The sequence below is a fragment of the Felis catus genome, chromosome B3, assembly GCF_018350175.1.
Source record: "Felis catus isolate Fca126 chromosome B3, F.catus_Fca126_mat1.0, whole genome shotgun sequence".
Classification (NCBI taxonomy): domain Eukaryota; kingdom Metazoa; phylum Chordata; class Mammalia; order Carnivora; family Felidae; genus Felis; species Felis catus.
The window spans coordinates 74,545,483-74,563,653 of NC_058373.1; the positions used below are offsets into that span (position 1 = coordinate 74,545,483).

An 18,171-nucleotide genomic window follows, 5' to 3' on the forward strand; every position below is an offset into this window, starting at 1 on the left:
TAGACTAACAAGAGGGTGGTGGTGGTGGTGGAAATGCTCCCGGAGGGATATGATTGTCTCCAATGCTGGCCTATAGGCTTCAGTGAGGTCGCACCAAGCCTGAGGGACCGTTTTCCAATTAAGTTTTGTTCCTTTTTTTTTTTTTTTTTTTTGAGGGGGAGGGACTGGAGAGAGGACAGAGGGAGGGAGGGTGGGGGAGGACGAGGGGCGCGTGGTTTTCTCATCTCATCCCTGGAGGAGGGGCTGGAGCATCCCGGGCAGCCAATCAGGGACAGGCTGGGGGGGCGCTTTGAAGAAGTTTGGGGGAAAAAAGTTTGGAAAAGTTTCTATAATAACGAGGGGGCGTCCGGAGGGAGGCGGCAGCAGCGGAGGAGGGGGCGTCACGGAGAAGGGGAGGGAGGGAGCCACGGGTGTAGATACGGCAGCCTCCTGAGCTCCCCCCCTCCCACCCAGACCGGGACCTGGGGGCTCTGGCCGGCTCCATGGGGGCAGCGAGCTGCGAGGATGAGGAGCTGGAATTTAAGCTGGTGTTCGGGGAGGAAAAGGAGACCCCCCCGCTGGGCGCGGGGGGGTCGGGGGAAGGTTAGTGCGGGGCTGGGAAGTGGTCTTGGGGTCAAGAAAGGAAGGGCCCGGAGATCCCGAGACTGGGGATTTTAGGGCAGCGAGCCTGGGGTGGAGGATGAGGGGCTCAGAGGTGGGGGGAAGTCGCAGAGGCTGAGGGGTCTGCGGAGGTGAGGCTGGGGGCCGGGCACCACTTTCTCCTTTTTAGGTCGTGACTGGGGTGGGGGTGGGGGTGCCTTTGGCCGCGCGCCGCCTCTCGGCTGGGCCGTCTGTCACCGGGCTGGGGGGCGGGCGGGAACAGCGGCCCCGGGAGCCCCGGGCGCTGCCAGGGGAAGGGGAAGGGGGCCCCGGAGCGTGTCCCTCGCGGTCCCGGCCCTGGGCCGGCGGACCCGACGCCCGGAGCTGGGGGAGCTCTCCGGGCCCGCCAGGGCGCCCCTCCCCTCCCCCTCCCCCGCCGGCCGCAATGAGAGGCAGATGGCGGGGACTGAGCCGGGGGCGGCGGCCGCCGCTCTCACGGAATTCGCGCTGCCCGCGGCCCCCTCCCCCGGGCCGGGCCCGGCACGCAGCATCCCCTCGGCTGTACCCCCGCCCCCAGATGGGGGGAGCGAGGGAGGAGCCACCTCCCCTCGTTGCCACAGCCCTGGAGCCCCCCTCCCTTGGCCACTGTTGCGATGGCAACTGGGGCTCCTGCCAGCACCGTTTGGGGGTTTGGGAGCCGCTGCTAATTGGGTTCATGTGTGAGTCGCCCCCAGCCCAGCCCTGCGCTTCCCTAAACACGCCTCCAGGCCCAAATCCAGCTCCTCTCGAGTCGCCTTCCTCACCTTAAGACCCGCCCCGTCTGGTACCCCTGGTTCCAGGGCCAGGGGCTCAGGTTATCCCAGTGGGAAAAGGCCTGGGACGTCTGGATCTGTGCACTCCACCTTCTGAGGTCCAACTTTGCCTTTGTCTTCGTGGCTCTGAAGGGCATCTCAGGACCCAGCCCCCTTATACTGAGGAGGGGGTGGCATACGGGGCGTGGAGGGCTGGCCACTCGAGGAACCCAGACATCTCACCTGCTTCTCTTTGTCCGCATCTCCTGTGGCATCCCTCTCTCTGTTCCCCTCCCTTCCCATTTCGACAGAACTGGACTCAGAGGACGCCCCGCCATGCTGCCGTCTGGCCCTGGGGGAGCCCCCTCCCTATGGCGCTGCCCCTATTGGCATTCCTCGGCCTCCACCCCCTCGGCCTGGCATGCATTCGCCACCACCCCGCCCGGCCCCCTCACCTGGCACTTGGGAGAGCCAGCCCGCCCGGTCAGTGAGGCTGGGGGGGGCGGGAGGGGCTTCCGGGGGGGTTGGGGGAGGCCGTGTTCTTGAGTGCCCTAGCATCCGCATCACCTCCATCTCTCCCACGCCCGACCCGCCGGCCACGCTGGAGGACAACCCTGATGCCTGGGGGGACGGCTCCCCCAGGGATTACCCGCCACCAGAAGGCTTTGGGGGCTACCGAGAGACCGGGGGCCAGGGCGGGGGCCCCTTCTTCAGCCCCAGCCCTGGCAGTAGCAGCCTGTCCTCGTGGAGCTTCTTCTCCGACGCTTCAGACGAGGCAGCCCTGTATGCGGCCTGCGACGAGGTGGAGTCTGAGCTAAATGAGGCGGCCTCCCGCTTTGGCCTGGGCTCCCCCCTGCCCTCGCCTAGGGCCTCCCCTAGGCCGTGGACCCCCGACGATCCCTGGAACCTGTATGGTCCGAGCCCCGGAGGTCGGGGGCCAGAGGATAGCTGGCTACTCCTCAGCGCTCCTGGGCCCACCCCAGCCTCCCCGCGGCCCGCCTCTCCCTGTGGCAAGCGGCGCTATTCCAGCTCTGGGACCCCGTCTTCGGCCTCCCCAGCTCTGTCCCGCCGCGGCAGCCTGGGGGAGGAGGGGCCCGAGCCACCTCCACCACCCCCGTTGCCTCTGGCCCGTGACCCTGGCTCCCCTGGCCCTTTTGACTACGTGGGAGCCCCACCGGCGGAGAGCATCCCGCAGAAGACCCGGCGGACCTCCAGCGAGCAGGCAGTGGCTCTGCCTCGGCCTGAGGAGCCTGCCCCATGCAATGGAAAGCTGCAGTCAGGAGCAGAGGAGGCTGTGGCTCCTCCCGGGGGTCCTCGGAAGGAGGTGGCGGGCATGGACTACCTGGCAGTGCCCTCCCCACTGGCTTGGTCCAAGGCCCGGATTGGGGGACACAGCCCCATCTTCAGGTGAGGATTGTGCCTAGCACCGCCTGTGTCTCCAGCCATCTCACTTAGAGCAGGAGGGTGACGGGATGGGTTTGAAGAAAGGTCCTAGTTGTGTCCTTGGCATTTCAGAAGAGAATCTGCAACCAGCTTGGCTGCTGCCATCTACCCAGTTTTGGAGAGCATTAAAAAACAAAACAAAACAAAACAAAACAAAAACCCCACGCCCTCCAGACAGATAATTTACAAAAGGACAGTCACTCCCTGGGGACCAATAAGGAAAAACCTCTCCCCCACCCCCACCAAGAGGACCACTTAGGTAAAGAAGGAGCATCTCTAGGGTGTTCCCCACCCTTAGCTCTATGCTGGCACTGGCTGGGCATGGAACCTGGCTGGATTTCTGCCCTACACCCAGTAGCAGGGAGTCTCCCTTCTCATAATTTCTAGGGCCCTGACTTACTGATTAAAAGTGTAGCTGCTAATTTGAATAAAATAGCTTGCAAGTCAAGGAATTCATACTGAAACAAGCAGTTCTTGAAGTTCGTCCACCCCTTTCACTCAAAAACCCTGCACATTTCAATAATCCTAAATCTTGGGATGTCAGATTGAGTTGGCTCTACGCAGAAAAGTTTCCTGGGGAAAGAAACCTTTACACCAGCTCTCATGGGTTCCTGCGGGGCAGGGTTTCACTTCCGCAGCATGGTTGACATTTTGAGCAGGATGATGGTTGTATGGGGCTGTGGTGGGTGCTGTAGGATAGTTTAGCAACATCCCTGGCCTCTACTTTCTGGATGGTACCCTCTCCCCTAGTTTTGACTACTCAGAGTGTCTCCAGACGATGCCAGCCACCACCTGGGGGGGGGGGGTTATCTTTGAGTTCAGGACAGGAAAGTTGCCCATCTGTAACCCCCAGCTTTCTGGAACTGACCTCTCCAGCCCCAACTAGTGGAGAGGGTGCTGGCTTGGAAACAATCCTGGCTTCTGTCAGTCACTGGCTTGCTTGGCTTGCTGGATTCTACTCCCTGGGCCTCAGTTTCTTTATCTGAAAAATAAAGGGGTAACGTCTGAGGACTTTTCTGGCCTGAAGAATTTCTTTACTTGACTCTTCCCATCCAGGTCTGGGGATTAGGATTAGGTCTAGGTTCACCTCTGCCTCCCCATGAAGGAACCCTCGCCACCCCAAACCCTGTGCTCAGAACTGGAAAGAAAGGAGTCTCAGGCCTTGTGTCATCTTCCCCACCCTCATCTCAAGGGGCTCTGAGAGGGCTGTCTCCTATCTCCCCTTGCTTTCGGGCTGGTGGACTGTTTTATTTCTGCTGTGACTTCCTTTCTCCCACACTCACACCCCCTCCTCCCTCACATCCCAGGGAGCTGGGCCCAGCGCTGCTCCGACTGAGGTCTGAGACTGCATATGATCAGTGCTTTTCTCTCCTACCCAGGACCTCTGCCTTACCCCCACTGGACTGGCCTCTGCCCAGCCAGTATGAGCAGCTGGAGCTGAGGATTGAGGTGCAGCCTAGAGCCCACCACCGGGCCCATTACGAGACCGAGGGCAGCCGAGGGGCTGTCAAAGCTGCCCCTGGTGGTCACCCTGTAGTCAAGGTAAGGGGCAGAGGGCAGTCCTGATAGCCTTTCTCTTCTCCAGTCCCAGATCCCTGCAGATGGGCTCCAGCTGTGCAGACCCATGGCACTGCCCTTTCCCACACTCCCTCTCAGCAATGACCCTGCAGGCAGCCTGGGGGAGGGGCTGGAGTTAAGGGAGAAAGGGTGCACTTCCAGGACCCGGATATACTCTCTCCTTCTCTGTCCCTCCACCCCCGCTCCACTCTTCCCATGGGACACCCGCCTCATGTCTACTCTGGAAAATGGTAGCCTGCCAGATATGGGGGAGGAGTTAGGCTGAGGCCAAAGTTCACTGGGAGTTAGGTTGTCTGTTGAGTTGGGCCAGTCTCTCTTGGAAGATTTCCCCCTTTGCCCAGCTCAGTTTGGGCCTTATTCCAAGAGTAACACTGTAAACTCCAGGCCACGTTTTCTCCACAGCTGGTGCCCAATTCCCCCTGGGAATCCCTTTCAGGATATCCTTTATCTTTCACCATCCTCATCCCCTGGCGGACTGAAAGCCCAGGGATGGATGAAGGATGAGACAGTGGGGGTTTCAGTTGGGTGGCCTCTCTCTTTCCGTCTGCCAGCTCCTAGGCTACAGTGAGAAGCCACTGACCCTACAGATGTTCATTGGCACTGCAGATGAAAGGAACCTGCGGCCTCATGCCTTCTATCAGGTGCACCGTATCACAGGCAAGATGGTGGCCACAGCTAGCTATGAAGCTGTAGTCAGTGGTACCAAAGTGTTGGAGATGACCCTGCTTCCTGAGAACAACATGGCAGCCAAGTAGGTCCCCACTTCACTTCCCCTCAGTCTTCAGGCCTTAGGACCAGCCTTTTCCATGAGGTCTAAGCTAGGCCCACTCTTCCTCTTCCCAGAAGAGCTAGCTGGACATCACCTCTAGGAACAGGTTCCAGGCCTTCTCATGATCTAGAAGAGGACTTGGGGCCTAGGGAGCACCTTGGAGAGACCACCTGTGATTAGAAAATACCCCCCCTAGGTTCCCAGAGAAAGTCATTCAGGGCTTTGGATGAAGCGTGGGGGCTTCCTCCTTACAGGGGCCTCGCCATTTGGCTTCAGCTGGGTGGGGGCTTGCCTTCCATTCTCTGCCTTCAGCATTGACTGTGCTGGAATCCTGAAGCTCCGGAACTCAGACATTGAGCTGCGGAAGGGGGAGACAGACATTGGGCGCAAGAACACACGTGTGCGGCTCGTCTTCCGGGTGCACGTGCCCCAGGGCAGCGGGAAGGTCGTCTCAGTGCAGACAGCATCAGTGCCCATTGAGTGCTGTGAGCAAAGAGGCCCTGTGCCATCTCTATGTCTCTTGCCACTCCCTGTTTGCGTGTATGTCTGGCTTCCCATCTCTTCTGCATAGCGTCTTGTGTCCTGTCCTAGGTAGCGCTATAAAGGACTCAGCGCTTATTTCTATTATGGAGGGGTTGGGGGCAGTGTTCTAATTTGTCCCTGCCACAGACTCTGTCTCTGGGCTGGACTGTCTCTGGCCTGTCCTCCATCTGTCTCTGGGTGGCCCTGTGTACTTGTTTGGGTAGCTCCGCCCTTAGGTGACGCTGTTCATCTCTGTCTCTGCCCAAGCTCCTCACCTGGTGTGTGTGACCCCAGGGATAGTGTTGATTTACTTGTATGTCTGCTACCGAGGAGGACTCCTCCAGGGTCCTGTGGCAGTTATTCCAAGAAGGGTGGGGTCCTCTTGGACTCAGCCCAGCCAGCCTCCTTCCTGCACTGCTCTGCAGCCCAGCGCTCGGCCCAGGAGCTGCCCCAGGTAGAGGCCTACAGCCCCAGTGCCTGTTCTGTGAGAGGAGGAGAGGAACTAGTGCTCACTGGCTCCAACTTCCTGCCAGACTCCAAGGTGGTGTTCATCGAGAGGGGCCCTGGTGAGCACTCATGGGGGCGGGGGGCAGGCAGGAGGAGTTTGGAACGGGCAAGTGAGAGATCTCTGGCACTGTCATTAAACTAGCAAGTTGAACCTCAGTTTCCTTATCTGTGAAAGGGAACAGATGGACTGCCCTTCCTATTGTCCTGTCTGCTTCCCATGGGGAGATGGGTGTGACAGCAATCTGAAATGCTCAAGATGATGAACAGATGTGAGAAATCACATTCATTTTATCAAAGAGGAGTCAGCTTTGACACAGTTTACTCCCATGTAGATAGTCCATAGAGGAGAGAGGAAGAGGGGACTTATATCCTCCCAGACCCCAAGCCCCTCCTGAGTTATGGACCTGGTAGCACAACTGTGATTACAAAGCCTGTGAGGGGCCTCGGGTCAGTTGCGGGGCTGGAGAAGGGGACATTTAGGGGTCCAAGTAAACCCACCAACCTGAGCCCTTTGCCCTCCCCCACCCCTGCCCACCAAGAACCCCAGCACCTACACTCAAATGGAGCACCCTGGGACCATGTCAGAGAAGGTTCAGAGATTCTGGATCTTGAGATCAGGGTCTCACTGCCTTCCTTCAAGCTAGGACCTTTCTTACTCTTGAACTTCCTCCCAGCACTGTCATGGCAGGGGATGTTTGGAACTGAATGGGAGGGTTCCAGAGTCACCTCTGTCATGAACTCTCTCTGGTTCCCCGGGCTGGCCCTGCCACTTCTCTTGTTTCAGTTTGCTGCCTCTTCCATCCAATTGAGTAAACATGCAATGGGCTCCCCTGTGAGCCAGGCCTTGTAGGGGCCTTCTGAGTGTGGCCCTGACTCTAGCAGGAGGGGAAGTGGCAGGGGACTGGGCAAGGGGCATGGGCCCTGGAATTGGGCTGGAGCTCTCTGTTCCTCCTGCACAGATGGAAAGCTGCAGTGGGAGGAGGAGGCCACAGTGAACCGGTTGCAGAGCAATGAGGTACCAGTGTCACCTAGGGCACCCACCCTGGGCGGGTGGTGGGAGAGGTCAGGAAATTCACAGCTATGTCCCTTGCCCATGGGAATGGACTCCAGAAGCTACCTCTTCTTTTCTGGAGGAGGCAGTCTGGTCACTCTGGGAGCAGGTTCATCTCTAGGAAATGAAGTTTGCTGTCGAGCAAATGGAAAAAGCCAGGAGGTGGAGTTTGGGTCCTTGAAAGGGCTATGCCGAGCCAGATCCCCGAGGGCTCCCTGCCTCATCCTGTGTTCTTCCCCAGGTGACGCTGACCCTGACTGTCCCTGAGTACAGCAACAAGCGGGTGTCCCGGCCAGTCCAGGTCTACTTTTATGTCTCCAATGGGCGGAGGAAGCGCAGTCCTACCCAGAGTTTCAAGTTCCTGCCTGGTACGTTCTGGGACAGCCCACGGTGGGGGTGTGGGGATACGGGGAGCTGAGGCAGGGGCAGAGGGATGCGGTGCCCCATCGTGAGGATCCAAGGGACGGATGGAGCCTGGGGACAGAGAAGTGGGCAGAGGCTGTGTAGTGGGGAGACTGCCAGCCCTCTCACCAGTGTGTCCTGCTTTCTCATCTACCCAGTGATCTTCAAGGAGGAGCCTTTACCGGACTCCTCTCTCCGCGGCTTCCCTTCAGCACCTGGCCCCCCCTTTGGCACTGACATGGACTTCTCACCACCCAGGCCCCCATACCCCTCCTATCCCCACGAAGACCCTGCTTACGAAGCTCCTTACCTGTCAGAAGGCTTCAGCTATGGCACACCCCCTCTGTACCCCCAGACGGGGCCCCCACCATCCTACAGACCTGGCCTACGGATGTTCCCTGAGACTGGGGGTACCGCAGGTTGTGCCCGCCCGCCTCCAGTCTCCTTCCTTCCCCGGCCCTTCCCTAGTGACCCCTATGGAGGACGGGGCTCCCCATTTCCCTTGGGGCTGCCGTTCCCTCCTCCAGCCCCCTTTCGACCTCCACTGCCTTCATCCCCACCCCTCGAAGGCCCCTTCCCTCCCCAGAGTGGTGTTCATCCCCCACCTGCTGAGGGATACAATGAGGTAGGGCCGAGCTATGGCCCTGGGGAGGGGGCTCCGGAGCAGGAGAAATCCAGGGGTGGCTACGGCAGCGGCTTCCGAGACAGTGTCCCTATCCAGGGTATCACGCTGGAGGAAGGTGGGTGTGGGGCTGGGGGTTGTGAGTGTGAGTGTGTGCAAGAGATTGCTCTGCATGTTTGCTGAGGGCTGGAGTTTGGCTTCCCAGAGATGGGGCATCCTCGGGCCCTCAGGGCCAATTGGAGGGTCTCAGGAGGCAAGTGTTTGGTGCATGTGGCCACCTAAATCTGGTTAAACTCAGTTCTGAAGGGTGCAGAGAGTTCCTGCCCCAGCCCTTCTCCTGCCTCTGCCCTCTGTCCCAGATCACAGAATTTCCGGGCTAGAAGTACTTTGAAGACCATTCAGCCTAGCTCCCTCAATTGTCAGAGTCACGCACTGAATTTCAGAGCAGGGCAGGGGCTTGCTGAGGTCCCCGTCAGGCACATTCTCCCTTGCCTCAGCATCCCCCCACACATGGTGACTGTGGTCAGGTTTGGTGATGAGGAGCCTTCGTATTTTGCATCTCCTTCCTCCCACTGGCTACACCCACCTCTGGCCCCGATGACAGTGACTGCCCAAACACCGCAGGCCGAGCCAGCAGGAAAGGGCTAAGATGGGGGCCTGGGAGCCCACATGGATGGAATTGAGTGAGATTTGATTGGGGACAGGTATCAAGACACATTGGGGAAACTGAGGCCCTGTGGAAGAGAAGCCAGTGGAGGAGGAACCTAGAAGCATCCTAGACTGAGGCCTGCCTGGAATGGATTGGGAATTTCTGGAAAAGGTGGGGACCAGTCCCTAGCCCAATCTTTCAACTGCACCTCCTTTACAGTGAGTGAGATCATTGGCCGAGACCTGAGTGGCTTCCCTGCACCTCCTGGAGAAGAGCCTCCTGCCTGAAGCATCACCTGGCAACCCCAGCCCCCCTGCCCAAGCCCTGCCCACTTTCCCTTCATCCTGGGGTGGCGGTTCCAGAAGCTTGGGGCCAATCAGGATCCTCTTTCTCCAGCTTTTGCCTCCTCTCCCCTGCCCTTAGCTGAGGTGTGGCCCCTGGGCCTGGTGCTGCCTTGGAGGGGCTAAGATGGGAGTGGGGACCAAGGCTGGGTGTGAGAAAAGACTGGAGTGAAGGCTGTGTCTAGTTGTGTACAGGCCACGGTGCTGGGAGGCTGGGGACAGCTTGATGGATAATAAACTGCTCACTGACTAGTGCTTCAGGCTCCAGAAGTCTTTGGACAGAGAGATGGGGCAGCTTACTCTAGCCCTGTATCCCAAAGAGTTTCTCAGTGGAGGGTGCTGGGGAGGGTTTGAAGGGACTCCAGAGGCTCCCCAGCTGGAGTGAGGTTGGGGGCTTGAGTAGGCCTCTCCTCCCTGGGGATTCAGATTCCTTTAGGAGCTTTGGGATAGGGCCTAGGAATCTGTGTATTTTCAAGTTTCTTTCTCTTACCGCCACTCAGATGATTCGGATTCATAGCCAAGGTCACGAAAACCAGTCTGATCCCTTTTCCCCATTCATAAAGGAGAAATCCCAGGCTCAGAGAGGGAAAAGGGCTTGTCCAAGGTCACACAGCTAATCAACTAACAGGTTGAATGCCAGCCACACTCCTGGCCTCCTGCCCAGCCCACCCTCCCCAACCCACCCTCAGATACCTTTGGGCTCGGCCTGAGGCTTATCTCCCTCGAGTATGGTTAGGGGTGAGGGAGGGCTGGCATGGACCCATCCACACCGGATTCTCCCACCTTTGAGGACTGTGAAGATGTTCTGGAAACATCTGTGCTTCAGAGGTAGACTATAGGAAACCATCCACACCGGATTCTCCCACCTTTGAGGACTGTGAAGACGTTCTGGAAACATCTGTGCTTCAGAGGTAGACTATAGGAAACCAAGCAGCTCCCCACAGCTCTGGTCACCACTTGCCCGGGTTCAGGGCATTGTATGATCTCCTGGTCTATCCTGCAGGTACACCCACATGTCCCCACTGACAGGCCGGGGTTGGAAACCTGGTTTGCCCCAGTTAACAGGCCATGGGAGGGACCAAGTCTCCACTGGGCTGGGGAAAGTCAGACCTTATCTGCCCTGCTCACCTAGCGCCTGGTACACAGTAGGCACTGGGTACCACCAAGCTGAGTTGGAGAGGCCTGGCTGCAGGCGGCCATACTCAAAAGATATTCAGGGAATTCGTACTTGGGAAACTTGCCTCACCTAAGGCTGGTGGGGCCTCTCTATGCCCAGTGGGTCCAGACAGGCCTGGCAAGTACCTGTGTGTTCCGGGGCAGGTGTGACAGAAGCTGGCTCTAGATTGGAGGCCCAGGAAATGGGGATAATACCTTCCCCCACCCACCCCTCTCTGTCTGGTTGCTGCTCTGCAATGAATTTCCTTTGTCTTCCTGAATTCAAATTTTTGTGAACCAAACCGACCTCAAGTGATCAGATCACTGGGCTTTGGCTGCTCTTTTAAAGATACCCTCAGGGTGCCTGGCTAGCTCAGTTGGTAGAGCTTGCAACTCTTGATCTTGGGGTTGTAACTTTGAGCTCCACATTGGGTGTAGAGATTACTTAAAAATAAAATCTTAAAAAAAAAGTATCCTCCAGCAGGGGCCAGAGTCATTGCCCTGTAATCTCAATGTCAGGAGGGACCCTGGGGCACATGAGTCACAGGGAGCATTCTTTGGCTCCATCCCCAAGATCTCTGACAAGGGGTAGGTCAGCCTCTGTGAATGGAAAGCTGCATGGCGGGCACTCACTGCCTCCCAAGGCAGACCATTTCATTTTCTGTCAGGGCACTGCTATTCATTCATTGCCACACATTTCTTGAGCAGCTATAACTGCCAGCCAGTGGGTCCTGGAGGACTTCTTAGCCTCAGGGCAACAGTAGGGAAAGAGCTCACTATAAAAATTCAAACAGTTCAACTCCGTAAATATTTCTTATACAGACAGTATGTTGGATCTTGTTGTGGGGGAGGGCGGTGAGTAGTTTTAATATGGGGTGTAGAAGGAGCAGAGATCAGGGGCATGTCATCCAGTTGTGGGGGTGAGAGGGAACTAACTTCAGGGTGACAGAATTGCCCAGGCTGATTAGGGGAAGGGCAGGTTAGGCAGAGCTACCAGCATGAGAGAGAGACCCTGGAGAGAGGCAAACAAGGAAGGCTAACAGATGGAAGGCTTGGCATTCTTGGAGGAGCAGGAGAGGTTCTGTTTGGTGGGGATGGGGTACAGGTTAAATTCTGGAAGTAGGGGGCTGTGAGGAGGGTTTGGAGAAGGCAGCAGTGGCTAAGTTCTGAGGGCCCTTGTAGCTGTGCCGGGGAATTTAGTTATTCAAGGATGGTGGGAGCTTTCCTACTAGATGGTAGGCCTTAAGCCTGGGGTGATACAATCGATCTGCCGTGAAGGTCTTCCTGGGGTTGAGCTGACATCTGCCTCCCTGTGACTTGCTCTGCCAGGGCCTGTTCCGCCTTTTGGGCCCATTCTTTGTAGGCCTAACCCCTCTTCCTACTGGAATCCTGTTGTGAGTCAGCCTCCCAGGGTCACTGTCTCTTCCCAGGATCCCTACAGACATCTAGGTCCCTGAGGCTGGGGTTGAGAGAGAGAGAGAGAGAGAGAGAGAGAGAGAGGAGGAGACCAGATCTTCAGCTGGTGCCAGAAAAGACTTTCTTGGCCAGGGTTTCTCCAAGTGTGGTCTGAGCATTTCTTGTATTTGAATCACTGGGGAGAGTTTTTTTGTTTTGTTTTGTTTAAAGGTTTTATTTTTAAGTAATCTCTACATCCAATGTGGGCTTCAAACCCACAACCCGGAGATACAGTTGCAAGCTCTGACTTAGCCAGCCAGGTCCCCCTGTTTTGGTTTTTAATGTAGATTCCTAGGCAACCCTTGACCTACTCAATTATATTCTTTGGGGCCAGGGCCTAGTATCTGCATTTTAAGGAGTGCCCTAGGTGATTATTCAGCACAAGAATGCTTGAGATCTAGAGTCATTTGTCAATTAAGTGTCACTCCTTCCCACTCCAGACTCTAAAATAGCTCCCTTCTCCCAGATCTTGCCTGGGCTGTCCTGGGTGGAGCCTCACCTGGAAAAGTGTTCTTAAGGGGAGGGGAAGGGCACACACATTCATGACATTGCAACTCATCTCTCTCTATACCTGGCTCCATCTTGCTGTGCAGATAATCTCAGTTGTCTTGAAGGTTGCAAAAAACAAACAAACAAACAAACAAACAAACAAAAAAACTGCAACGCAGGGCACTTCCTGGAAGTTCCAGATGTAGGAAGTGCAAAGGGGTTTGGCTGCTTTTTTTGGGAGCTGGTTTTACTGGCCTCAGTGTCTGGTTGCTCACTTAGCCAACGGTCCACAAAGTCCTCCAGAGCCCCTGCTCTGTGCTGAGTTCTGTGCTAGGCACATAGGATACGGGAATCACACCGGGGCCTTGCTGTGGAGGAGCAGACAATCCAGGCACTAGAAGCGGACACTTTCCTGCCTGGAGACGGGGGTGAGGTGATTTTATCTGAGCTGTCCAAGAGGCAGAAATGGTACGTTGCTATGGAAACACAGGGACCAGAGCTTGAGAGGGAGGGTCAAAGAACATTTTACAGAGGTGGGTGATTTTGAGCTAGGTCTTCAAGGAGAAGTGGGAGTTTTCTGGATAAACAAGATAGGCATGCGAGAGGGGGTCATGCCTGAGAGTTAAAACATATGAGGTCAAGACCACACTGGGGGGAAGGAATCAGACTTTCGATGCTTTAATAGGTCATGAGAAGGAGTGTGGATAATAGGCAGTCTTTTACTCATTTGGTCAGAGGGTCTACAGGCATGAGTGTGGGTGTGTGAGCACATGTGATTTAGGATTTAGAAACTGTTTCGAGAAATAGTGGCAGGGAGACCAGAATGGATTTTGCAGTAGTTGAGGCAAGAGAAGTCTGGGCTCTATCTACTGCTTAGCTTAGCTAAACAGGCTCAGCTAGGGTGGGGGGTCAGGGAAAAGAAAAGGTCCTGGCCTGGGGTCCTAACTCAGCCATCAACTCTCTGTGTAATCTCTAGCACGTCCCTGGCCTAACTGGGCTCTAGATGCCTCATCTGTACATGTTTACTGACGTCCTTCTCTGTAGCAGCCTCTGTGATAGCTCGTGGGGATAGAACAATGAGTGAGACAAACACAGTTCCTTCTCTCACAGAACTCAAAGTTTATGATAAGCAGTTGCAGAACAAAGTGTAATGGTGGAGAAGTACTGGGGGCTATGGGATCTTTCAGAAAGGTCACTGAACCTGTCCTCTCCCACTGTTTGCATATCTCTTAGAGTAATGATGGACAACTATATTTTGAGAGCATCTATTGAATCCGTCCCTTTTGGGGGGGGTGGAACAAGACATTCCCTGAAAGGAATGGATATTCAGTGATTGCACCCTGGGTCAGGAAATGTGGATTTGTCACTCAGGCCTTGGGTACAGTGAGAAGGAGCATCTCTTTATGCTTTTCTCTCTTAGACCTCAACTCTGAGAGACCTAGTTAGAGCAGAGTGTGTCCCAGTCGTCTCTACCACAGTGAGGCAGGATCCTGGCAGGGCAGGAAGTCAGGGGCCAAGGTTGGGCAAGGTGGAAGCTCTGTGGTAGGTAGTACTACGTTTTATCTTCCTGAGTAATTCCTTTTGGCCCCCTCACCTTTTCTCAAGTTTATTTTGCTTTCTTTCTTCTAACAACAACAACAACAACAAAATATATATATATATATATATATATATATATATATATATATATTTAAAATCTTTATTTTTGAGAGAGAGAGAGACAGAGTGCGAGTGGGGGAGGGGCAGAGAGAGAGAGGGAGACACAGAATCCGAAGCAGCCTCCAGGCTCTGAGCTGTCAGCACAGAACCTGACACGGGGCTCCAACTCACAAACCAGAAGACCATGACCTAAGCTGAAGTCGGATGCTTAACTGACTTAGCCATCCAGGAGTCCCTTCCTTCCTTCCTTCTCTTTCTTTTTATTTATTTATTTATTTATTTATTTATTTATTTATTTATTTAAAAAAAATTTTAACATTTATTTTTGAGGCAGAGAGAGACAGAGCATGAACAGGGGAGGGTCAGAGAGAGAGGGAGACACAGAATCTGAAGCAGGCTCCAGGCTCAGAACTGACAGCACAGAGCCCGACGCAGGGCTCGAACCCACGGTTCGTGACCTGAGCCGAAGTCAGACGCTTAACTGACTGAGCCACCCAGGCGGCCCATCTTTCTTTTCAAAGATGTATTTGTTTATTTAAGTAAATCTCTACACCCAACATTGGGCTCGAACTCATGACCCTGAGGTCAAGAGTCACACACTCTTCCTACTGAGCCAGTCAGGTGCCCCTCCTTTTAGGTCTTTTTTAATATATTAGTTTCCTAGGGGTTGTCATAACAAAGCACCACTAACTAGGTGGCTTAAAACAATAGAAACTTCTCTCATAATTCAAGAGGCCAGAAGTCTGAAATCAAGTTGTTAGCAGAGTTGGTTCCTTCTGGAAGCTCTGAGGGAGAATCTATTCTAGTCCTTTCTCCTAGTTTCTCATGGTTGCTGGCAATCTTTGGTGTTCCTTAACTTGTAGAAACATCATTCCAGTCTCTATCTCTATCATTACATGTAATTCTTCCCCGTGTCTCCTCTGTGTCTCTGTGTCCAAATTTCTCTTATAAAGATACCAGGCATTGAATTTAGGTCCCACCCTAATCCAGTATGACCATATCTGCAAAGACCCTATTTCCAAATAAGATCACATTCAAAGTGCCAGAGGTTAGGACGGCATATCTTTTTTGGTGACCCAGTCCAATCTACTACACTGAATTTCATGTAAAGTTTTGTCAGTCATTCTGATCTCAGTTGTGTTATGGCAAGTTAAGCAAAAATGTCCACTTTGGGCCCCAGCAGTGCAAGGGAGAGCAGTGTCCTTTGATGCCAGCTTGGTGGATGCAGCCATGAAGTGTGGGAGTCCCAAAGGAAAGGTGATTTTGAAGTAGTTTCTTGACGTAGTGAAGAGCAGGCATTTTAAGGCCAACTCCCTCAATCCTCAGGAGATTCTCCTTTTCCTGCTGTTCTTGGACAATCTCCATTTTACTTGGGATGCTGAGAGATTATGTGGATTTACTTACAACTACGCTTCCAAACTGGAAAGGGTTAACAAAATGAACAAAGAGTAACCAGCTAAATGAGAATGGAAATTCTCAATGAGCTTTTAGCATATTAAAAGCTCTGAAGATTCCTCCTGTATATGAATTCCTTTAACTGTATAATCCAATGTTTCCTAAATGCAGTTGATCATGAAGATCTTTTTTTTTATGAAGATCTTTTTTTTTTAATATTTATTTATTTTTGAGATAGAGACACACACAGTGAGAGTGGGGGAGGGGCATAGAGCGGGAGACACGGAATCCAAAGCAGACTCCAGGTTCCCAGCTTCAGAGCCTGACACGAGGCTCTAACTCACAAACTGTGAGATCATGACTTGAGCCGAAGTTGGACGCTCAACCAACTGAGCCACCCAGGCACCCTGATCATGAAGCTCTTTTATTTAGGACAATACTATATTAGTTATCTGTTCCTGTGTAACATATTATTCCAAAACTTTGTGGCTTAACAAATAAAAAGTTATCTTTCACAGTTTCCAAGGGTCAGAGATTTGGGAGTGGCTTGCCTGAGCAGTTTTGGCTTGGAGTTTTTCCTGAAGCTGCAGTCATGTGAAGGCTTTGTTGGAACTAGTGGAAGGTCTCAGTTCCACATTTCATGGGCCTCCCCACTGGGCTGCTTGAGTGTTCTCATGACATGGCAGCTGGCTTTCCCCAGCATCAGCAACCCAAGAAGCCAAGGTGGAAACTTTATAACCTAGCTTTGGGAGTCTCACACTGTCATCTCCATCATACTCTATTGGTTACACAAACCAGCCTTGATTTACCGTGGGAAGAGCAGGAGGTGTGGGTCATATGGGCCATCTGGGAGGCTGGTACCACAAATATGAATATTCATTTATTCATTCATTCAGCAGATATTTACTGGTGCCTGCTATATGGCCAGACACTGCTCTAGACACCAAAAAATACAACCTCAAACACAACAGACACATCCCTATCCTCATGGAGCTCACATTCTAGTGACACCTCACTCAACATCTGCTTGAGAAATTTGGGAAATATTGCTTCACAGGGACACAGAAGAGTGAGAAGTGTGAATACAGAATAGTTAATGCCAAGGTAGGAGGAAACTCATAACACCATGGAAACTAGGGCTCCTGACCTCGGTTTGACATTCTGGAAAAGGCAAAATGATAGGGACAGAAAACAGATCAGTGGTTGCCAGGGGAAATAATTGGAGAACAAGGAGTGGTTGACTATAAAGGGGCAGCACACAGGAATTTTTAGCGTGATGGAACCGTTCTGTATGGTATGGTGGTCAATATATGACTATGCCATTGTCAAAATCCATAGGACTCTACAAAGACCAAACTTAATTGTATACAAATAAAAAAACCCATATGTAACATATGAATTTAACTGTATTACAAATATATATGAAAAAGGTAGTGCGGGTGGGGGTGGGGGTGGGGGGAAAGCTAAAATAAGTAAATTTGGAAAACAATGTTTTGACTGGATGCTATAAGGCTATAGACAAAAGGAACCATAGGTTAAAAAAAAAAGAAACAATAGATCAATATTATAGTTGGAAAATTTGTTACAGTTTAACAATTCTGAAACTATTTAATATATATATTAGTTTTGAACAAATAAGTAAATGGAACATAAGTTAGATGAATTGTAGCTATGGGATAGAAGTTTCTTATTGTCAGAGAAAGTGGGGAGAAAAGCTAAACAGAATAAACACTGTAGTGCTGGATTTGAATTGGGGGTACCAGTATGAACTCATGCTTGTTTTCTATACATATTTACATGGTATTATAGAATATATGTAATAGATCTATATATGTAGATATCATTCTATATAGAGCCATAAGCTACAGATATCTGTATAATATACATATATATGTATGTATGTGTATAGACATACAAAAAATACAGAGATAAATATATAGTGTGTATATGTGAGCTAATACACATACATGTATTTGCTAGTTTTGCCTGCTAAGAATCCCGAAAGAAGGGGGCACCACGTTAGCAATGAGCACACCTAACAACCAGATGTTAGGTTTCTAAATACCATTCTTCAATAAAAGGAACCAGGGTTCCTTGGAAAAATGACAAATTCTAGGGTTGGGGAAGGCATAACGCAAGACAATCCTGGAGCAAATTGCATTTCTAGAAAGTTAGGGCAAAAAAATAAAAATAAAAAAATAAGGAGGGGTATCAAAAGGATGCAGGAGCCAAATCAAAAAATGTCTCAATGGCCAGGGTGCCTGGGTGACTCAGTCAGTTGTGTCTGACTTCAGGTCATGATCTCACAGTTCATGAGTTCGAGCCCTTTGTTGGGCTCTGTGCTAACAGGTCAGAGCCTGGAGCCTGCTTCACGTTCGTCTTCCAATCTCTCTCTGCCCCTCCCCCACTCATGCTCTGTCTCTCATTCTCAAAAATGAATAAATGTTAAAAAAAACATTAAAAAATGTCCTAATGGCCAAAGTTGAAACAATTTGAGCAAATTAATAAATAAGAATATTAGATTATAACACAAGGAATAAAATAGGAGCACCTGGGTGGTTCAGACAGTTAAGCATCCAACTCCTGATTTTGGCTCAGGTCATGATCTCACAGTTGTGAGACTGAGCCCAGCATCAAGCTCTATGCTGAGCATGAAGCCCGCTTGAAATTCTCTCTCTCTTCCTCTCTCCCTCAAAAACAAAACAAAACAAAACACAACAACACACACACACACACACACACACACACACACACACACCCCTCT

The 18,171-nt window shown here is 52.6% G+C and overlaps 1 protein-coding gene across 1 annotated transcript; it reads left to right on the plus strand.

Moving 5' to 3' along the window:
- The first annotated feature begins 345 nt into the window (after nucleotides 1–345).
- NFATC4 (nuclear factor of activated T cells 4) lies at nucleotides 346–9,509 on the plus strand. The gene is made up of 10 exons (XM_023255611.2): nucleotides 346–582; nucleotides 1,682–2,777; nucleotides 4,193–4,355; nucleotides 4,943–5,142; nucleotides 5,473–5,645; nucleotides 6,108–6,248; nucleotides 7,149–7,204; nucleotides 7,482–7,608; nucleotides 7,801–8,382; nucleotides 9,133–9,509. The coding sequence occupies exons 1-10, from the start codon at nucleotides 483–485 to the stop codon at nucleotides 9,198–9,200; spliced, it is 2,706 nt and encodes a 901-aa protein (XP_023111379.2). The 5' UTR covers nucleotides 346–482; the 3' UTR covers nucleotides 9,201–9,509.
- The last annotated feature ends 8,662 nt before the right edge of the window (nucleotides 9,510–18,171 follow it).